General features: G+C 44.4%; 1 protein-coding gene across 5 annotated transcripts; it reads left to right on the forward strand.

Moving 5' to 3' along the window:
• Positions 1 to 2,778: 2,778 nt before the first annotated feature.
• On the forward strand, positions 2,779 to 21,546 carry Ostgamma (oligosaccharide transferase gamma subunit). Of its 5 annotated transcripts, none has more exons than XM_089547730.1 (12): positions 2,779 to 2,980; positions 3,608 to 3,780; positions 3,850 to 3,967; positions 5,213 to 5,295; positions 5,976 to 6,033; positions 7,157 to 7,297; positions 10,241 to 10,324; positions 10,473 to 10,536; positions 11,674 to 11,748; positions 14,374 to 14,464; positions 19,879 to 19,938; positions 21,408 to 21,546. In XM_089547730.1, the coding sequence occupies exons 1-12, from the start codon at positions 2,891 to 2,893 to the stop codon at positions 21,418 to 21,420; spliced, it is 1,050 nt and encodes a 349-aa protein (XP_089403856.1). In that variant the 5' UTR covers positions 2,779 to 2,890; the 3' UTR covers positions 21,421 to 21,546. The 5 variants fall into 5 exon arrangements, with proteins under 5 accessions (XP_089403856.1, XP_089403857.1, XP_089403859.1 ...); XM_089547731.1 differs by lacking the exon at positions 21,408 to 21,546 and adding an exon at positions 21,196 to 21,223; XM_089547733.1 differs by lacking the exon at positions 19,879 to 19,938 and having other exon boundaries at positions 2,780 to 2,980.
• The last annotated feature ends 1,434 nt before the right edge of the window (positions 21,547 to 22,980 follow it).

Consider the following 22,980-nt stretch of genomic DNA (forward strand, 5'->3'; position numbering starts at 1 on the left):
ATTAGTTTTAGAAGGGCGAGCAAACTCTCTGGACCATACGCATATGTTATGCGCGTTAAGGAGTCTTTGTGAAGCAATACACCCTACGTATAAAAACTGAGGTGCGAATGCTTTATTTCTTGAGGATTCCTATACCTTCCATATCTGCGGCGACGAAAATCTAAAAAAAAGAAGCGAATAATATAGCTACTTTATTATGAAGGAGGGACGCATTTCTAAGCTAGAAAGTTCGTGCAACAGTGTTCTGAAAACGCTTCAGGCCATCAGATTTTATTATCGTTGTGGCAAGCTTCAACAGCTTGCTTCGCAACAAAGCCATTTGTCTAAGTTCGAGAGTAAGCTACTTAAGTTTCGGAAGCAACCGAACATGCTAATTTCGCTCCTACACACACAACTTGACCAGCGTATCGAGTCCGTGCAGGCACCTACAGCTGTACGCTCTTTCTCTAATCAAGCCGCCGCGGTAGCTCAGTGCTTATCTGAAAAAAAAAAAAAAACTGCGTCTTTGCTTACATTTTGAATTATATATGCCCACTTTCCTCTTGGTAATATCGATTGACAACATCGCAATACTCGCTTCAACTGCGTCTTAAGCAAGACGCGGTTTCAATGAATTGCGGCGAAAATCAACCGACGCCAGGCTCTGAAACGGTGACGTTGAAAACCGCAGATGCGCATTGCACATTACAGTAAAAGAATCTAATTACGCAGCTGGTCGAGGATCTTGTGTGATTATACTGCAATGCACGAAGCTCCTGGCGTCGGCGCGAACGAAAGTTCGCACTATCACAGAAGTTTGTCAACACACGTGCGCACTCACCGCAAAATAACCGCTCGCTACCCTACCAGATGAATTCACGTCCACCTGGGAATAAAATAGCCATGATAATGCATGATGCTTGAACTGGTGCTTTAATGCGAGCATTAAAACGACAACAGCACACAGTCATGGTTCGACTTTCCAACCCACTTTCGAGTGCCGATTATTGCGATCATCAGCACCAGACTTCAAGCGAAGCTGAGGACGCGGTAGGAGTAAGCTTGAGCTTATTGAAAGCACCTACATTTAGTCAAAAATCAGCTGTGAAAACAACGCAGCAGCTGAAGCTTGCCTGTTGAAATTCCACTCGCAAGAAGAAAGTACGCATAGCAAACGATGCACCAGCTCGACGAGCTCGACCGCGCCAAGATGGAAACCGGAAGTTGTAAGCGCGGTGTTGCCAGACCGCCAAGCAATTTCGCATATCGTCTATTGAAACGGGCCAGCCGCTAAATAGTCGGAATATTTTCGACAACCACTGTACCACCACATTTCACTGTCCTTGCCTCCGTGCTAGGCACCCTACATGTGTTCTCCGTTCATGCATTCCTTCAGCCAACCCAAGAATGGTGCCTCTTTAAAGATAAATGAGCATGCGCGGGAAGCTGCTGTCCTTTATATCAGCTGGCAAAATTTCCTAAACCGCAACCTATCTTCTATTTCACTACAACTGCACTATAAAATATTTGATGAAATAAGAAATATTGATTGTAAAACATTTTATTCACCGGAAAGAGCTTGGTAAGAGGCCGCGTTAAGTGGTCGAGAGTACATAGCCCTCGACGACTTTGTCAGCCCACACCACCGCCAAAACTTGCGTTCTGGGGTCAGAGCTAACCAGCCCGGTCGCCCACCGCTCGAGAGAAGGATCGGTAACTAGATCACCCGGAGGTGGCTCTATTTTACAATCCCACAGGATGTGACCGTAGTTGGCCCGTTGGCCACAGTGTTTACAGTTTGGGTTGTATGGATCCGGATAAATGTGCGCGAGGAGTGATGGGGTGCGTATCGATCTCGTCTGCAGACAACGCCACGTAACCTCTTGTTCTTTAGTCAGGCTTTTGTCCGGAGGGGGAAAGTTCTCCTCTGTCGTTCAAAATGATTGGTGAGATCATGATATGTGATCATGGAGTCCTTCGTAAAATTCATGGAGCCAGACTCACCACTGCCCGGTCGACGAAATCTCGGACTTTATTGTGGGCTGCCTCGTTCCCCGGATTCCCCGAATGGGCTGGGACCCATATCAGTTCGGAATAATTTGGTGAGAATTTGGTGGCCCTTTTGCGAAATTATTAATAGCCATTTTGGAGTCGCTGCGAATGATGCTCTGATGGCCATAGCCGCCTCTTCTGTTTCACAGGATTTCGTTCTGATTGTTGCCGCGACGATGTGGTCACCATTCTCGTTCACAGCCACAATTGCAAAGACATCCGTATGTTTATATTCTGCCTCACCTACGTAAAGTGTTCCAGCCAAGGAGGTTACATATAAAGACTTGGTTCCAGCGCACTGTTCGTATTTATTATGTAACGCTTTGGCTCGTGCTTGTCTTCTACCCTCATGGTGTATGGGGGGGGGCATGTTTTTGGGGAGTGGTTTGATTAGTAGGGATAGTCACGGGGCAAGTCTACTATAGCGTCTTTATTCGTAGGTTGAAAGTTAATACCAAGCCTGGTAAGAAACAGGACGTCGTAATCTTTCGATCTCAAATCTGGCGCCTCAATTCTATCAAAATGAAAGAAGTTCCCTGCGATTGCTGCGCTCCCTCAAAGGTATGATTTGAACCATGGAGACTCTAAAAAGCAAAACACTAACAACGACTGCATATTTCTATTGTTCACGCAACCATAATAAAGTAGTTTACTTTAATGATTAATAAATAGTAGAAACATTTCCTTTACAGTTCCTTATTTTGCCAGAACGCGCTATGGCTACGGATGATCCAAAGTCGTTCGCGAAGCCAGCCACATGTAAACGCACGCATCCTTTCGCTTTCGCGCGGAGGTGGTGCAGGTGTAAGCGTTTAACGCGAAGTATTTTTTTCCAAGTGTTCGCATTTCTTGCGGCAGGATGTTAAAGTCCTGTGTTAATTTTCTTTTAGTTGTGTTAGTCGCACTACTTAGCATCGAATCCACTTCTGGGAACTACAGGAGAAAAGATGTGAGTAGAAGTTCGCGTTCTTTCACTCGAATGCCGGCTGCCACGTATCGCACAACACATTCCTGAGACACGGTAGATGTTGTTAGTAAACGTTGGTACTGGAGCGCCACATTAATTCTGTTGCATTAGGCCTGTGCAATTGAATTTGCGCGGCGTGGTTTACGTTTACCTGGACTTTACGAATTGATGTTCCTTCACGAGTGCAGCTCAGTATTCGGCACTGTGCTTACGCCAGCGTAGAGCTCTATGGCTGTCCTTCCCGTTTTCGATTTCTAGTAAGTGTTTTAAGGCTCTTCGAGCACTTAGCTGCGTGTTGATTTCATTTAATAAAGTGGTTCCTAGGGTGATAGGCGGCGTATTTTGACTGTTGACAAGACAGCAATTAAAACATTTTGAAATTGAAAATGCACTAAACGGAGTCACGTTCGTGGAAGCGTGGCTCTGGGACTGTGAGCCCGTCATCCTTTGAAAATCTGGTGAACTAGAAAAGAAAAAAAAGAGGGAAGAGGAAGAAAACAGCCACACCTCAACACGGCAGTACATGTTTGGAGCTAGAATTTCACAGATGTAAAACGTCGCAAGCACAACGAAACAGAATAAATATTAACGAAGCGTATATTTTTTCAGGCACAGACGCTGGGTGAACGAGTTCAGCAGTTGACAGAACTCAGCCTAAAGCGCCCAGTAATCCGGCTGAATGGGGAAAAGTTCCGTCACTTCATCAAGGCGACTCCGCGCAACTACTCATTTATTGTGATGCTGACTGCATTGGCACCGCAGAGGCAGTGCTCCATTTGCAGGTAGGTCTTGTTCTGCCAGACAACCGCGTGAAAATTTTCCGCGTGTAACGGGCGTCTGATTGTTTCCAGACAAGCGAACGAAGAGTTCCAGATTTTGGCCAACTCTTGGCGCTACTCTTCAGCGTACAGCAATCGCCTTTTCTTCGGCCTTGTTGACTTTGATGAAGGGTCAGATGTGTTCAACATGGTAAGCTTGGTTTGATCAGGTTTGCAACTTTGCTTGTGAGCATCCTCTAATACCCGTGCCACATAGACAGATTTAATGCCATTAAGTGCTTACTGCCTCAAGTTTTAATGGCATTCGTGCGGTTCCATATGCATAAATTTAATGGCATTAGCCTTACTGCCATTCGCGACCTACTGAGTTCACCACAACTCATTCGCCCGTGCAATGCGTACTCTCATTCCCATTCCACGCGCAGAAAAGAATGCGGCTTTGTTAGTAACAACTTCCTAACCAGTAGGAAATGGTTAATTCTTAATTTTCAGTCAGAGGAGGCATCTATATCGCATTTTCGATGCGAAGAGCGCTATTTTACTAGCCTTATTGACAGGTACTCTCGACTTCAGTCCTGACATGCGAGTTTATGGCTACTTTATCGAATTGTAAAGCAGGAACAGTCGTATTTTCTGGAAAATCGTTTTTACATTACATTTGAACAACATCCCCGATATATTGTGCTCATTAGCAATGTTCATATTCAGATGAAACTTTTGACTACCTTTCAAGCGTTATCGTCATCATCACTTTCAATAATGGCATTAAATGTGGACGTGTAGCACCAACTCTGAAAATAATGGCATTAATAAACTTAAGGCCTTAAGCATTTCCTACCATTTCTTGTGCACGTGTGGCACTGGTATTAAATGTTTCACTTTTCATGCCATTCGTGTTTAAAACTCGTTTTTTATACTCTTCTTGTAAAGTTTAAAGCTTTCAGTATCAGCCCAGTTACGGAAGCAACGAAGGTAGAAGCATCCCACTTTCCACCAAGTTTCTAATCAAAGGTTGGTTTATGGTTGGTTTATGGGGTTTCACGTCCCAAAGCGACTCAGGCTATGAGAGACGCCGTAGTGGAGGGCTCCGGAAATTTCGACCACCTGGGGTTCTTCAATGTCGATGCACGTTAAAGAACCCCAGGTGGTCGAAATTTCCGGAGCCCTCCACTACGGTGTCTCTCATAGCCTTAGTCGCTTTGGGACGTTAAACCCCATAAACCAACCTTTGATTAGAAACTTGGTGGAAAGTGGGGTGCTTCCACCTTTGTTGCTTCAGTAATTGGGCAGATATTGAAAACCACTTTTGTCCACCTGGTTCATCAGGTGTGACTCTTTGTTAGCGGACAGTGAAACAAACACAAGCAGTCGGCATCTCTCTTCCAATGCCTGTTTCCAATTTTTGTTCTCATTTGGTGTCACATGCCTTTTGCAGCTGCAGCAAAACTCGGCACCAGTCTTTCTACATTTTCCTGAGAAGGGCAAGCAGAGGAGAGCTGACCACCATGACATTCAAAGGTGCGGCCATTTTGTCAGCGCTTCATAGCCGCTTGCTTCGATATATGTATTCGATTTGACATGGAAGAGGGAAGCAGCGTGCGCTGGACTGGGCTGTGGACAGCAAGCACGGTTTTGCCATTGCCAGTTTTTAACCCTTCCAGGCGCGATATTTTGTTTTGAGTGAAGTCATTCATTTTTTCACCTAAGTAGTATATTCAGGCCTCAAGAAAGGGAATTTGTTAGCTTTCGAACGTGAAAGACCAGCAGGTAAGTTTTTACAACGATGTAGAGAATTCCGTACAAAGTGTCAGATTTGTCAGAAATAGTAACATCGAAATGTGGTCGTGTGTCAGGTAAACACCCCAGGGATCGTAGAATCACTTTGTGCTTCGAAGATTCGCATTACGCACGAAGCTGAGCAAAAACAATCGATGTTTTCACTCGCGGCAAAATCTGTCTGCCCAAAAACGGCGGACAAAGTGCTACCTAGCTCCCTCCTATGTGAAATATTATTTACTGCATTCGCTACATGGTACAAAAAAAGAACTTATTTGCAACAAGAAGGGTGCTCAATTTGAATGAAATAATGAAATCCCAGCTAAGTGCTCCAGTTTCTCAGAAAAAGCTGTAAGTCTGCCCTTACACAATTGTGTACAAAGCATCTGAAAGGGTTAAAAAATGTTTCTCTTTTTCCTCAGGCTTGGATTTGGGGCTGAGGGGCTTGCTAGGTGGATTGCTGAACGCACGGATGTTCATGTGAGTGGTCTCTGCCTGCTGTTCAGATAGCAATATTAATTGCGTGTTCACACATTCAGAACCCTGTGAAATGAAACCACATACGCCCAGCACTAGCTTTCTGGATCTTGATTCACTTCATTTTTAAGGAAGTTTTCATATCTTTTCGTAAATGCACGGGCTATTCCACCAACGTTGAACCATTGACAGTTGACTGCAGTCACATTTGGTCAGTGATATCCTGTAGCATCAACTGCCATCGAGTTCAACAGACTGGCAGACCCATTTGAATTGACAAGCTGACGAGGTTGCAGTCAGTGGTTTGCTGTATAAGCTAACCGAGCTATATTCCCCAAAGCCATTAAAGTTTGCTCTTGTGGCTAGTATGCATGGAAAGGTGCAGCTTTCACTTAACAAAAACACACGAGCACCACATTGCTGCATTTGCAAAATATTCTAGGAGATGAGACCAAATTTTATACAAGAATTGCAATTTAGCGAGGAGGAGGAACCACCTTTTTGGTCACATATTAAGCTTGCAGTGAAACAAAGAGTGACAGCAGTACTTTAAAATGAGAATTATAATATTCAAAGATGCCCTTACTTATCGATGGGTGGCGCATGGTCTAAAAACTTGATCGAGAGGTTTAACTGGGTTCCACGGAATGTGCCATGAAAGCGCTGCCAAGTGCTGTTCACTTCCGTGGCAGTTTCGAAGCTAAGCTGTTTTCCTCGAATGGCAGTCCAAACTGTCTGTGTAAAGGGGGTGCAATACACCCCGATGTTGACCGTGGTTGCCATCATCTGGTTGTGTCCATTTAATCGAGGAGCCGCCATGGTTGCTCAGCAGTTATTGTGCTCGGCTGGTGACACTAAAGATGTGGGTTTGATCCCAGCCATGGCGTTCACACTCGATGGAGGTTAAATGCTAGAGGCCCTTGTACTGTGCGATGTCAGAGCATGTTAAAGAACCCCAGGTGGTCGAAATTATTTGGAACCTGCAGCGTCCAGCGTCCCTCATAGCCTTAGTCGCTCTGAGACGTTAACCCCCTAAAACCATAAACTATTTAACCAAAGGATGAAGGTTGCGCTGATTTTCCCCTCAGAAATCAAGCGTGTGCTGACCGGTGCTTGCCGTTTCCAGATCCGTGTGTTCCGGCCACCAAACTACTCTGGCACCATTGCGCTGGTCATCCTGGTGGCCCTCATCGGAGCCCTGCTCTACATGCGGCGGAACAACCTCGACTTCCTCTACAACAAGACCTCCTGGGGCATCGCAGCTCTGGTGCGTGAGGGCTGTTGGCAGTTCATTGGAGGGGAGCGTGCAAGTTGCAGAATATTGCTAGAGTTTTTTTAAAGCTTTTTGGGGATCTGTCAAGCATTTTCAGGCAACGGTGACGTCATGGAAGCCAGGTGGCATTAAATTTCACCTTGTAAAAACTCATTTGACAGTGGTTTAGAAGTGATGCCTAAGCTGCTAAAGTGTATTCCTTGGGTTGCAAAATAGCGGACCAACAGTATAGCGCTGCATAGTGGTGGCTGTCATACTGGACCACACGATGAGTACCTAAATGTGTCCATGAAAAGCATGGGGCATAGAAGAGGGCGGTACGAAACTTTGCAGAGTATGCTTGCTGACAGCAAGTTTTAACTCACAGTTAGTTTAAGTAACAGTTAGTGCATTTGAAATCCCATTGCCCTGCTTTGTAACTCAGGGAAAAAATTGCAGTGCATGATTGAGAACCTAAGCACTTGGAGCAGAATGTTGGGACTAAAAGTTAATGTGCAGAAAACCGGAGTCATGTTCTGAGAAGGAACAAATGCTTAGAGTAGGCAACAAAGCATTGGAAGTGGCAAGGGAATACGTCTACTTAGGGCAGGTAGTGAACTCAGATCTGGACCACTAAATGATTAGGTTACGATTGTCAGGTTACCAATATTCTTCAAGATGAAAGTATATTATGTAATAGTTGTGTCTTGCCACTATTCACGTACGGGACAGAAACCTGAGGAGGCTGAGTGAGGCTGAAATTAAATTGTGGACAGTGCCTTCAGCTGTGGAGAGGAAAATGGTAAGGGTAATGTTAAACCCAGGAAGGGAGAGCAGAGTGGTTTAAGGGGCAAACACAAGCTGAAGCGAAGAAGTGGAAATGGACATGGGTAGGGCATGTAATGCAGGGAATAGATAGCCAGTGATCACTTTGGCTACTGGGGTGACTTTTAAGAGAAGTTAAATGCTGCAGGGGGAGACAGAGTCAGGTGGTTGAATGAGATTAAGAACTTTGAGTGGAACGGTGGTCACAGCTGGCGTAGGGCTGGGTTGACTGGAAGTCACCTAGGGAGGTGACCATTTGTGTTGCATTGTGTGTAGCTCAGCTGATGATAACAGTGATCATAAACTGCATTCGGCACTACCTCTGCGTCCTTGGACTGCACCCTCCAGGAAAGCTTCATTGAATCAAGGGGGCATTTGCATGCATTACATTTGTGCTGGCACGTTTTGATGAATGTGGTGGTGTGCCCAGTGTATTTAATTGATTTCAGCTTGTTTTTTGGCAATACATGTGGTGCCAGAATGCATTCTTAGAGGTTTTAGAAGTATGTTCACTCATTGTCGCAGTTAACATGGAAGTGCTTGTTTAGAAGGTCACTTTGGTTTCTGTTTTGTTTATTTAGTTTGTGTCATTGAGTTCAGCTGCCACAAAAGACCAAAATGACGTTCTGATAGGATGCGTGCTCACGTATTTCTTTCACCACAAATGCATCCTCTGCCACAATCACTGGGCATGCAGTGAAAGTGGCATGGTTAACGACTGCATTTCTAGATTGGGTCTCTAAAAGCTTTACTAATCCTTAGGACGAAGCAGCTGTTGAGAACTAGATTGTGGAAATAACTTCAGCAGTGGTTTGGCAGTGAGTGGACAACAAACCAATAACATCGGATTTCTCCAGAAAGTTAAATATGCAGTAGAGTTACCTTCGTGAGCATTTTTTCCTTAATTTATATGCCACACGTGTAGAGGAGCTGCCACAGTGGCTCAATGGTTATTACACTCGGCTGCTGACCCGAAAGACACGGGTTCGATCCTAGCTGCGGCAGCCGAATTTCTGTGGAGGCGGAATTCTAGAGGCCCGTGTGCTGTGCGATGTCAGTGCACGTTAACGAACCCCAGGTGGTTGAAATTTACAGAGTCCTTCACTACGGCGTGTCTCATAGCCTGAGTTGCTGTGGGATGTTAAAACATCCTTAAACCATAAACCAAGCCACACATGTAGATAAATAAAGATGCTTTGGAGATTGTGGACAAACACTGGGATATTAAAAAGACCACCATAAACTGACAAAAATGTTCTGCAACATTTGTTAAAAGTGAAAAGGTCCTTCCTAATATTGACTAAATTGGACGTGGTTGTCAAATGTTAAGAGGAGTTCTAATTGTAATTTGGCAAAACGACATAACATAACATCTCACAGTGAAACTTTGGCATAATTGACATATCACATCAAGTGACCACATAACAGTGTACCTAATCTAGCTGTAGCTAAATTCATTTTTTTTTCTTAACTGTTATATATAGATGTGTTACTAGTTTTCACGTTGTCTTGAGAGCATCTTTTAATGTAAGAATTTTGCTGAAAAGCAGTGCTGCCTTCGTGTTGACTAGTGGAACCATGAACAGTAGCAGGCCTTGGTGTGGCAGTAAGCACGAGCGGTTACTTTCCCCATAACTGTGTATGTGAGCATAGCATGTATGTTGGTATGTGCATAGAAGTCCATAAATATGGATATTAGCATAAGAAGAAATGCAACAGTCTCGCAAGCATGTGCCAAGGGGGCAGTCACATTGCTCAACGCGAGACATCCTTGCCAAAGTCACCATGCCACAGGCATCGAGTCACTTTTTCACTGACTTATCATTGTTTCTGCTGCAAGAATACATGAACAAATTCTTCTCAAAGGTGTTTCATGGTGTTTTCAATGCAACTGTGGCTGGGCTGCACATTTTATACACCAAGCTTTTCTTAGCATCGAAAAAAAAATAGGGTTTTTAAAATTAGTTACCAGTCCATTTAGAAAGTTTAACTGAGGGTTCTGAAGTCATTTGCTTGTGGGTTGCTGCCACATTCACTGGGTCAGAACTGCCATGGATCCGAAATTGCTGCGAATGTTGGAGACTGTGTCACCAAAGTCTCAGCCCTCACAGAGGTTTTGTGTTCTCCCCGCAGTGCATTGTGTTTGCCATGACATCTGGGCAGATGTGGAACCATATTCGTGGACCTCCCTTCATGCACAAAACACAGCGTGGTGTGGTGAGTCACTTACCTTTCACTCGCTTTATCTTTTATCCCTCATTGCGCAAGCCTGCACGGGACCGTTGAACCACAGTGTCTTGGTTCTGTTGGTGCTGAGCCTCTTTACGGTTATGAATGTATTATTTTTTACTTTTTTTACCTGCAGGCTTACATTCACAGCAGCAGTGGTGGCCAGCTCATTGTGGAGACCTACATTGTCATCTTCCTGAGTATCCTTTCCTAGAGCATTTCTAGCGAATTCCGACCTTTATTTTAGACCTCTTCAGCTGGAAGTTTTTGCTGTCGATGTAAGTTTTACTTTGTTGAGTGCAAGTTTTAAACTGATCATTGCAGTGCAAGTATTTAGCGTGATTTGTGGTTGATAGCACTCTTTTTTTTTTTTTTGCATTCAGCTCAGTCCCCATCCTCTGCTTGTATCTCAGGTGACAGTGTCCTTTAGAGTCTGCATAACCTCACAGGATATTGCTTTCAGTCCACAATGCCTTTAACTCTGAAACTGACTGATCTATTCTTATCATCTGTAACTTCCACTCATTTCATTAACTTCACATTTTTTTTATGTTTCTTTCACACAGTGGACACCAATGCACTTTAACGCATAGTTGTAAAAACAGAATAAAAATTCCAAGACAAACGTAGTTTCAAGATATTTTAGCTGTCTGTGCACCCTAAAAATTGGCAGTCTTCAACAAACGAACTGCACTGTGCAAGCAGAGCACGTATCTAATTACGATCATCAGACGGGGCTTATGTAGTTTCTCAGTGGTGCAAGAAATATGACTGACAGAGAGGGCCATGTCATTTCATCCATAACAGGGCAACAGCTGCTCGGATGTCAGACACGACTCGTACAGCAGCACTGCCTGCAGGTTGTGTGGTTTGGAGGCATCCATCGAAGCCGGGGAATGCGCTACAGCACACTATAGTGCAAAGTTGCTCTTTGGTTTTAGGTACGGCCTGTGGTATGTGCAGACCACTCGCTGAGCTGACCAGCCTTTCTTTCAAGAGTTTTCAGAGACCAGACTGAAATGCATGTGAACTTTGTTGCAAGGACCTTCCACGAAAAGCAGCAACACATGCACTCTATCTGTTAGAGCATATTACATGGAAACATTCGTATGTAAAGACTGCACTAATTTGACTTGAGGAGTTACTGTAGTTGGGAGTGAACCAAACGCACTGTTGTTAGTGGGATGTGCACTTGAGTTTGGGCGATATATACAGTTGTGCAGCTGACCATCTCTGTTTCACTTTAGCACTGTGCAGTGCTCAGGTTGTTGCAGCTAGTCCAGATGGTCTTGCACTTTGGCTACGCTGAACGAACCATCCTTAACGAATTGTACCAGATGCTGCTATTGTGTTCGGCATGATTCTGATGAACGACGCTGCCGACTCGAAGGGGGATCCCAAGAAGCGCAAAAGTGAGTATGCAAACAAGGATCATCTTTCTTTTTTGCAGGCACTGAGAATCGTTAAGAATGTTGTCGAGTGTTGGTGCATTGGTGAATTCTGTTATCGCAATCCTTGCGTTATTCAGCATTGTGAGACTGGGCTAGCGCAGCTAACTTCTGCTGGGATTTTATTTGTAGATCTCTGGCCGCCGCGGTGGCTCAGTGGTTATGGTGCTCGGCTGCTGACCCGAAAGACACGGGTTCGATCCCGGCTGCGGCAGTTGAATTTCTTTGGAGGAGAAATTCTAGAGGCCCGTGTGCTGTGCGATCTGTCAGTGCACTAGGCGGTCGAAATTTCCGCAGCCCTTGACTATGGCGTCTCTCATAGCCTGAGTCGCTTTGGGACGTTAAACCCCATAAAAACCAAACCATTTGTAGGTCTCGTACCAGCCGCACCAGTTCACCATTACTATGTGGGGGAAATGCATCCAGCAACACATGCGATAGTGTAGGTACTTCAAGGTTTGGAAAAAAGACTAGGTGCAGTAAGAACAAGGTTATTTGAACCCCTTAAAGCAGATATAGACTACAAAGATTTTGCTTTTGCTGGCAATTTCAGCAGCAATTCTAGCAGTTCAGAAATTTAAGCCTTATGTAATGTCCCCACGGGACCCTTAAGGGTTAATAAATGATGATGATGACGATGAGTTCTGGCAATTTTGTTTTTGCTGACACATTTGTTGTAAAATTCTTTTGTACAATTGATGTGCTGTACATTTGATTCAACGGCATTTTTTAGAGCATGGCTCTCAGTGCCCATTTGTGGCGATTATTTGTGCCGGCCATTTGTGCGGACAGCAGCGTCCCTCGCCGTCGCCATAACCAGGTGTGCAGGCGCATAGTGTCTCCACTCGCTCAGAGATGGCACCAAAGTCGTACCCGGCGTAGCGCACCGAAAGCTGGCACAGTGCAATAGGAATGACACCTGCGCGTGCTGAAAAAGGACCCAGAACCCCCACGCTCTCCATGGTTAACATGGAGAGTGTGTAACCTTGTGTGTTGTGCGATACCCTCTCCACTTTTCTCGTGCACGGCAACCCTAGGTTGGAGAGAAGAAACTCGAAACCTCTGGGGTGGTATTCTGTCGGTGTCGCCTTTTGCGACATGGCGCATATGGGCGGGGCCTAAAAAAGTGCTTACAGATGCTCGAAGAAACGGAAAAAGCCGCCGGCACTTTCGTCTGCGGTGCATTCATTCACTCTGAGAAACGACAATTTACCACTGCTGATTCACTAGCAGCAGTAGTTTCGTATCTTTTATAGCAAGAATATTTGCCATCACATGACGTCTAATGTTCAAAAAAACATTTGCAAATCTAATATAAACTCGCTTTACTTCATTTAAGTCTATAAAACACCACGAAGAAGCTCCAAATCTATTTTTGTTTCGTTCCGGACGGTTGTGCTAGGTTTCGGCTGCGTTTCGGGCAGTTGCAGACGGTAGCAGTGTAGCTGGAGGTCCCATTAGGCTTGCGCGCTCCAGATTTGAGAGCTTATCTAAAAAACTAGGCTGCATTGCAACTTAAACTTTATCGTCGAAGCAAGGTAAGTCATAGCGAAAAGTAACAACACCAGTAGTTGCCGGTAAACATGCCGATCGGAATCGCAAGGACTGCTGAATTGGCTGAAGCGGGCGGCTCTCGCTTGAAAGGACGTCGCCATGTTTTCACGCTAAGGGCGCAAAAGCCGCAACTGCCGATTGCGTTCGTACGCTAACGGTAGCCCGTCGCCCGCCCGAATCGCTTCAGCGCATTCCGTTCTTCGACTAAGCGTAGTAAATTGGGGCGACGTCACGATGACGTAGCAGGAAGGCGGGTCCGTGTCGTCACGCCGCCATCACCACGGCTCGAGCCAATCAGCGAAGAGCGAATGCGACATGTCGCAAAAGGCGACACCGGGAGAATACCACCTCTGGAAGCCTCATTTCCCGCCTGACCAATGCCAACGCAAGCCTTGGCGGGAGGGTGACAGCGTTTTTACTGTGGACACTGTGTGTGTGCGTGCAAGCCTGCTTTGGTGTGAAGTGACAAACAGACTCAGCATGCGCTTTATATATACACACACGCATGCGCACACAGTTATTTAAGTCAGTCAAAATCCAAAACACTTAAAGGGCTGCTGTCAAATTTCACATTCGGAACTATCATAATCGGTTTCTTTTTCATGTTGCTTAATGCTGCGTGCATCTTCTGTCACTTACTGTATCTTTTGTGTGTATATAGTGTTCTGTGCATGCGTGTGTGTGCGTGCCTGCGTGTGTGTGTGAAAATCAAAACACCTAAAGGGCTGCAGTCAAATTTCACATTGGAAACTATCGGAATCGGTGATTTCCTTTTTTTTTTTTAGTGCTATTTACAAATACTGCTATCCCATGAATTGGGACATTGCAGGAGTGGTACAGAGGATGGAACATATAGATAGTTTTTTTTTTTTTCATGTTGTTTAATGCTGTGTACATCTTCCGTCACTTCGCATATCTGTTGAGTGTTTGCGAAGGCCTGATCTCTGCCGCATGCCCAAATGTGCAGGATCTTTTATGTGTGGCGAGTGCTTCCTTTCAGCTTTGGTGGACCCTTCTTCCCCCTCTCTCTTCCAGTCATGGCCATTGTGGGTCTGCTGCTGGTGGCAGTTTTCTTCAGCTTCCTGCTCTCCATCTTCCGGTCAAAGGCCCACGGGTACCCCTACAGGTGAGACGCCACCGTTTCTCCACCTTTTCAAAGCACCCGGACACCTTTGCATAGCGGAATGCATGAAGCATATCTGCACCTAAGAAGCACCACAGAGATGCTTTTCAAAGCGCTTGCACTTGCCTAAACACCTTTGCATAGCAGAATGCATGAAGCATATCTACAGCTGCCAACATTCTAAAAAGCACCACAGAAATGCCAGATGGCCAGAGACCTCCACACTGAACACTCCGTAATGTGGCACCACTCGCAGGAAAGTTTGTAGCAGTTGTTTGTCTTGGTCTGATTTTGAAAGTGCAGAGCCCACATTTGAGGAGAGCAGATTGACTTGCCTATTGATTAAGTTCTTCCTGCTCGCAGCCCTAGTGGCAGTATCTGCTGTGCTGCACGCAATTAAGGGGAGGCTCTGGTCTGAAAATGAAAATTTTCGTTATTAAAGATATCGTAATGAAATGTTTTTCCCTCCAGTTTTCAAAAATATAGTTAGTTTCAGTGTGTCTAAATTATTTCTCACATTGTGGAAAAATAACTGACTCCTAATTAGGCAGTTTCTTACGGGTTGTTAAGACAGTTTACCGCAGCGTTTTGTGATCCTCACTGAAGTAGAGCTGCAGTGAAAGACCTGCCATGCAGAGCTATGCTATTTATATTGTTATTGAGGTGAATCGGCATATAAAAATCTTTAGTTATGTTGAACCACCATAACTATGAGACAAGATTAGGTGACATTGTTGTCCACAAATTTTGTTATGTTCAACTCACCCGTAAAAAATATAGCATAGCTTCATAGTTTAATTCTTTCTGAATTCAAGGGTATAAGATTAATTGAAATTGCACCATAAGAACATAATGGTAGTGTGCAAGTGTAATCATGTTGGCAGAAAAACACTACGTTGAGAAAACCGCATTTGAAGTGCTCGCGCCAGCCATTCAGAGGTTGTTTTAGAGGCTTCAGAAAATGGCAGAGTGCAGATGTTTCAAAAGGATTTCACAATAGTGAGTAATATGATGTAGGGAAGAGTGCTAGCTTTCGAGCAAGACCAAGATAGAGGCCATCAAAGGTTTGTTTGTGGCAATCGATGCGTGCGATGTTTTGCCGCATTTTGCTCAGAAATTGCCATTTCGCCCTTTGTAGGTATCTAGAAAGTCGAGTTAGACTTTAAAACTTTCTAGCTAGCTACATTAGAGTATACCGAACCAACCTGAATGTGTAGTCTGCACCCGCAGATAGTTCATGCCACGCAAAGTTTCATCTTTTAAGCACGTACAGTCTGCAGACTGTAGTACGGAAAATACGGGAATTATCTACTACAACCCGCACAGTCTTCCCGCTATGGCCACATGACACAAACCAGCATAGCTATATGTACAGTCGCGGTCAAAAGCCGCTGACCCCCCCCCCCCCCCCCCCCCTCAAAGTTCTGAACCGTGGGTATCAGAAACCTGGTGCCGACGTCGGTGCAGTACACCCACCAGTCTCGACACCAGGGGTGCATCCTCAGAGGTGTCAGAGACTTTTGACCCCGGTTGTACTTATACACATTTTTTTTTTTGGATGGGAAGCTGTCATTTGGCAATGTGTTAGATTACATGCAATAGCCACATCTCAAAACTGAGGTTTGACAGCGAAATTAATTAGTTGCAGCAAGCTAATAGCACATAATGGCCAACTTCCGTGACTCTATACAAGGAGTTGTATCAAACGTAACATCGATCTACCATGACACATGTTTTTCACACAGACACTTAAAGGGAACACTGGCCACTACAGCTTGCATGCACAACTGCATAACATGGTGCTAGCATTTAAATGGTGTGGAGCTTCATGTCACATTTTGATGCGAGGTGCCAAGTTGTTCTGCCATGCTTTTTGTTGTGCCTAGCTGGCTGTCTTCCTTTGATGTCTTCTACCGTGTGTGTGTGGTACCACCGTGCTGCATTATTAAGGGTTCCACGTTTTGCATGGCTGTGTACACTTGATGTGGCTGCTCACTGGGATTCCAAGGTTGTGGTTTTCCTTTCCCTCTTTTCACCAAGGCAAGGCTTCCTCATCCAAAGTGCCTCTTCTCTTCATTCAAACTGGCTCCGACACCCTCTGCTTCTGCATGCCTGTCGCTTGTTCTGCATCTTGTTGCCAGAATCCACCTTCCCTTGTTGCTTTGTTCTTCCCTTTTCTTCCATCCTGCTGCTTTTTTGTTCCTTTTCCGTTTCGGTGGTCCTCAGTAACCTTTGGTGTTTGTCTCTCCCTCTTGGCTGCCCGCTGATCCAATGTCCTCTGTCATCTCCTTTGCAAATTGAAAGTTGGCATTCAGGTGTGTCGTTTTTTGTTGCTGCCACCACGATCGTGCCCCATTTTGTTGCTCTTCCTTCCAGCTTTCTCTTCAAGTGAGCTCCGTCTTCGAGCCAGTGTGGTTAGGTCATCCCCACATCACGTCAAGCTTTCGGCCCACGCCCAATGGATTGCGTTCACTCCACGCCTTGGCTCGTACCTTCTTCTTCTTCTCTGAGCTCTGTTGTACATAGGTGCCTCAAGTTGTCCCCCCATTTTGTTTCAACTTTGATATTGTTGACCTTTACTGGTTGGTGTTTTTAGGTTTTTCTTTTTCAATAAATTGGTACGAATCTGACACTGCGCTGGCAAGTGATGCTTTTCTACTGGTGTAACATGGCACTGCTGGTCGCAGCACAGTCGTTCACGAGCAAGAGGACTGGAATTCACCACACTGCGTGTAACAGCTGCAGCACCGGGAAAACTACTGCAAAGGCTTTGGAAGTATTGTGACAGGCAGTGGACACTGTTGTAACAGAATTGTTGCTTACGGTACACGACACCAGTCAGTACAGCACTAATTTAAACCCTTTCATTGTAATGTGGACGTCAACATGACAAATCAAGCATGCTGCATCATACAAAACCATTTTCATTGTCAATGAATTAATGGGCTTGTGCAGTGTGCACTCTTTACAACTTCATTCTTATTAACTGCGAAGCTTTCTTTGTCAGTTCGCATTTCCAGTGAGATTAAGCAATTTCATAAGTTGTTTGCCTGCAAGGTTTGAAGTGTATTTCAAGCGTGCTTGATTTGAGTAGTGAGGATAATTTCACAACTTGAGTTATAGACTCAAATATACCACCCACAATGGTTTGGCTGCACAAAAAAGGAATTGGTTTTCCAGCCTCAGAATACCAACTTGCATATTCAAAAGTGCTGCAATAATGAAATATGGAAGCTTTATGTTTTCATATGTGATAGCAGTAGTATATCATCCAAAGCATTAATTACTATTTGGGTACGCTTGTTTCTGCAGAGTACTGCTCGAAATTTCCTAATTCAATGAATTTTTAGGCCACCGCGGTGGCTCAGTTGTTATGGCGCTCGGCTGCTGACCCGAAAGACTCGGGTTCGGTCCCGACCACGGCGGTCGGATTTCGATGGAGGCGAAATTCTAGAGGCCCGTGTGCTGTGCGATGTCAGTGCATGTGAAAGAACCCCAGGTGGTCAAAATTTCCGGAGGCCTTAACTACAGCGTCCCTCATAGCCCGAGTTGCTTTGAGATGTTAAACTCCCATAAACCATAAACGAATTTTTAGAAAGGCTCAGTTTTAAGGATTTAAAATTAAATCTACTGTAGCCTCTTTCTTTTTCTGAAACTGTGAAAAAAAAAACGCAGCCAACTCAGCATGAAAATTCATACTGCCAACAGTATTACTCCATGACATCTTTGTGGCAACCTTTCCATATTAAGCAGTGCCAAGCTTACTGGCTGCTGTTCTGAGTATAACTAGTAGAAATGGGTGCAGTTAGTGTTAAACGTAGGCTGTTTGGCTGCCCTTGTATGCATGTGTGTGACATTTCATGCCAGCACCACTATGCAGGTCTTGTCAAGAAACAGTTGTGTGCTTTAGACAGAAAAAGCAACTACACTCCTTTTCATGATATCTTTGCCAAGGGATTTGCTATACAAAACTCATCCCGTGATGTAACGTGGTGCTTCATATAACGGTTTAAATTGCACTTTGTGTTCCACTTCAGTGTTTATCAGTTATGTGCATTTCAATGCACTGCATAATAACAGATTTTTGCCAAAACATTTCTTGATGAAATGATGATGCAAGCCAAACATCATGTACAGTAAAATCTCGTTCAAAGTAAATTCTCCTACAGTAAACTCTCGTTCACAGGAGTGTTCAAAATCGCAAGCAGTAAAAATGTTTGGCAAAGTGGCACTGTTTTTCAACCAGTAAGTACGATTTCACAATGAGAAAGTTCAAAATTTCGTCAATTCTGATCATACAGTACGTTTAGTGGCTATTCGAATGTGTGCGAACATACGAGTGGGCAGAGCCTGGGCCACGCGAAATCGCCGGAAGACCAGAGGCGGACAGCCTTCAGAGCGGCTTTTCCGCGACGCATCAGTGCAATAGGGCGAAGCATTTAAAAAGCCGACTCAAGAGAGCCGGTTGCCATAGTGGCTTCTCCACAGCGCATATATGCAATGGGGCGAAGCATCCCAAAACTATGATAACGAAGAGGTCCCACTTCCTTTCACACTTGCCATCGCCGGCCTGGATATGTTGCCAGGTTTATTTCATGGTACGTACAATGCAAACGCGATAGAAGCTTACAATATCTTATGAAAGTTATTCGGATCTTGTGCCATTATGTGCTGCTAACCCACCATTGCAAATGAAACCGTCAATAAATGGCTATCTTAGTCACGTTTTTCAATTTCTTGGTGGCTTTGGTTCGCACATTTTCCCGGAAGCATTCCCCCCCATTTTTTTAGGAAATGTATCAACGAGGTTTTACTGTACACTGTGGTTCATCAATGTGAGGCTTGCCATAGTGGCAAAGCACCCTGAACATGCTGGTTTGGTTTATTGGGGTTTAACGTCCCAAAGCGACTGAGGCTATGAGGGATGCCGTAGTGGAGGGCTCCGGAAATTTCAACCACCTGGGGTTCTTTAACGTGCTCTGACACCGCGGAGCACACGGGCCTCTAGAATTTCGCCTTCATAGAAATTCAGCCACCGCGGCCGCGATCGAACATGCTGTTAGTAAAACTGACATTCGAGCGAGTTGGTAAAGCATTTTGGAAAATTTCAGCGCACACAGGACAGGGACAAAGAAGAGAACACCGCAAGCACTGACTCGCAACTAAGCGTTTATTCGCAAATGCAGAAAATATATTCAAAGGAAAAAACAAAAACATCAAAACTTATGCAATCACGCAGGCACGTCCGGATATGAAAATTCTGTTCATGCAGGACAACAGATGGGTCACTAGCACATGAAGGCTGGTTTTTTTAGATATGATAGGCTTCCGATACCTCTCTTGTCAATTGATTAGGATGCCTAAACAGAACAGTTGTTTTATCGAGTAAAGGCTTACAGCCCCTGCATTCCATACAGTTCGAAGAAGGCGAAGAAGATTCGAAGAAGCCGGTTTTCCCAACGACAAGTTGTGCTCTTGTAAGTGAACATTCATGCAGCGGCCAGTTTGACCGACATACATGCACCCTGTCCTGTGTGTGCTGAAATTTTCCTAAATGCTGTTAGGATTCTGGATTTTATCCACAACAGATGCCAGTAATATGCAGCTTTCTATGTGTGCTTAAGTGGTGTTTTTCAGACACTATGCCAATTCAGCACCAGCACATATTCTGCACACACTTTGCAGAGCTCGACTAAGTTCATTAATCATTCATACTTTCCTGAAGGCAGAAACGAAATTTCTGTTATCAAATGAAAAGTATTATTGAAAAATATTTTTGATCTAAGTGCAGGACCAGTTGTACACCGCCTATCCATACAAACAGTTTGGATGATTCACCCCTCAAGTATACACTTATACACATGCTCTAGCGTCCATGATACAGCAATACAGTTTAGCCATGCAGCTGCCATGAAGATGATAATGTTCAGGGGCTGTAGGGTTCCAACTGACTATGTCGAGCTCAACTCTCAGAGTGGCCCCTAGTGCAGAGAGACCATGCCTGCATGTACAGTATGTGTCGCACTTAAAGGGAACACGGAAAATTTTTAAACCGGCTCTTCACATGGAGAAAACAGGCTTCACCACAAAGCGAAGTAGGCGGGGAGAGCTTGAGGAGAAGCCTCACTCGTGCTTTGCGGAGAAACCTACTTTTCTCGGTGTTAACAGCCGATTTCACCATTTCTCATGGCCTCTCCAAGTACTGCACAGAGCATGCTTCTCAGCAAAAGTACACAGTGCCACCAGAAAGCGTTTCAAGGAAAAATGTTGAATTTGGAGCAGATTACAATTCAATCGACTTCAAATAATTCTGATTTAACGCAACTTGGCTCTGGCAAGTTAATGTACACTGTATACTGATACAACGAAACTGACCTTGCAGGCATATAAAAAAGCACCAGAGCCCTGCCGCAGTGGCTTAGTGGTTACGACGCTCGGCTGGTGACCCAAAAGACACGAGTTCGATCCCGGCCGCGGTGGTTGAATTTCGTTGGAGGCGAAATTCTAGAGGCCCGTGCATTGTGCGATGTCAGTGCACGTTAAAGAACCCCAGGTGGTCGAAATTTCCGGAAGCCCTCCACTACAGCGTCTCTCATAGTCTGGGTCGCTTTGCGACGTTAAACCTCCCTAAGCCCATAAGAAGCAACATACGTTTAGTACGGCAAATTACTGAGCATGTTTGGCGACCTGTCATCGGTTGTTGCAAGTCTCATTCTGGAATGTTTTTCTTGCAGCCTCCTTCCATAAGCGGGGGTCTGCAAGCTCAAGGTCTTTGCTGCCTGTGTTTCGGATGCTTGTCACGAATGTTAATAGAGCTCTTGATGCTTTAGACAGATTATTACTAGCGCAACAGCGCTCAGTGTTTTGTACAAAGCTAGTAATACAACCTTCTGAGCGATAATCGCCAGCTTTGGCCGCCTTCTAGAATTAAATCCTTGCATTTCAGTGATGATGACTAGAAGAGCAGTCAAGAAATTCCTGTCCCAAGAGAGAGACTTGAAAGCATGTGATCAAGTTCACAAGCCCTCTTGCCACTCACTTTGTCTCCCTGCAGAATAAATGTGTGACATGTATCGATGGCTTGACAGGGACTCGTGTGTATCCTGTCTACAAGCACACTACAAAACATGTCCCCAACATACCTACTTACCATCAAAGGCAGCCAACTCTCAATATTCGAACTCTGAGAACTGAAAACTAAAAAAAAAAATGTGCAGTTCAAATTATTAAGAAGGGAAGAGGGTTTTAGACAAATTTTTATTAATGAAGTCACAGCTATGAAATCTTACGGGAACATGCATTTTTTGGTGCCGATTCCAAATATGTAATTTAATTTTGTGTACAGGTAGTCCTTGTGCGCTTATGCAATATGTTGGGTAACTTTTGCCGATAGAGTGAAAGAAATTCTACTGCAGGGAACTTGTTAGATTGCATGCCATTGGTTTCTCTTGACGTCAAGCATTGCAATAAGGATAAAATTATCATCCTGCCTGTTATAGGATTTTGAAATTATCAGTTTCTTCCCGTTTGTCAAGTGGCAAATTCAAAACCCTGTAACTCAACTTCTATGATAGGCAAGGATAATAATTTTGCCCTTACTGCATAGTTTGATGTCAAGGCAAGCCAATGGCATGCGTACTAGCAAGTTTCCGGCAGCAAAATTTATTGAAGGCTCTCGGAAAAAAGTTAGTACATAACATGTTATATAAGTGCACAAGGACTTGTTTACAGAAAATTAAATTACATATTTGGAATCAGCTTGCAAAAGTACATGTTTCTTGAGGATTCTATTATTGTGACTTCATTAAAAACATTTTTTTCTAAGACCAGCTTCCCCCCTTAAATGAAACAGTTTCATATACTCAATGCTAATGGAGCATCAGTTCGAATTAATGAGAGCCATCACTGCAGTAGCAAAATTACCACAATAAGCCTCTCAAAAATTTACACAGGCCGATGACCTGTTTGAATGTGTAATGCGTTATCCTTCTTGAACATAACTTCTGAGGCCTGCTTATGTTAGATATTTGGAACTCTTTGCAAACAGTGGCATGAAGTAACAGGAGTACATAATTAGTTGCAGAAAGCTGTCTTGCATTTTGTGGTGAAAACGCAGTTTAGCGCAGTGGACACAGGGGGGAAACAACAATGCTCAAACTCCTTTCAACTGCATGTTCACCATGAATGGATACTGCCCTGCTGTAAATTCAGCTGTGTGGATTATTTCTTTAGCAACACTTATTGCAACGTTTCATTAAACACCAGCATGAGTGTCACACTGCATGAAGACAAATGAAGTTTATAAACAGATGTAATGCATAGTATCCATGAAAACTTCAACATCAACGCAATGTACCAAACTAAACTGACTGCCCGCCGGAGCTCTGCAGTGTGCTGATTTGTGCTGAAATGACACTGTACCATGACAAAGACTGCAGTGGGATGACATGAACAGTTGTGAAGCTAATTTGACCTGTGTGACACCAAGCGATTGCCAACGCTTTATCAATGTGAATGCG

The sequence above is a fragment of the Amblyomma mixtum genome, chromosome 6 (assembly GCF_055824585.1).
Source record: "Amblyomma mixtum isolate Tamu chromosome 6, ASM5582458v1, whole genome shotgun sequence".
Classification (NCBI taxonomy): Eukaryota; Metazoa; Arthropoda; class Arachnida; order Ixodida; family Ixodidae; genus Amblyomma; species Amblyomma mixtum.

Coding starts and splice junctions, on each gene's coding strand:
- Ostgamma (XM_089547730.1), top strand. CDS start 2,891: ATGTTAAAGTCCTGTGTTAATTTTCTTTTAGTTGTGTTAGTCGCACTA. Junction 3,781..3,849: donor AGGCAGTGCTCCATTTGCAG/GTAGGTCTTGTT, acceptor GATTGTTTCCAG/ACAAGCGAACGAAGAGTTCC. Junction 11,749..14,373: donor GGATCCCAAGAAGCGCAAAA/GTGAGTATGCAA, acceptor TCTCTCTTCCAG/TCATGGCCATTGTGGGTCTG.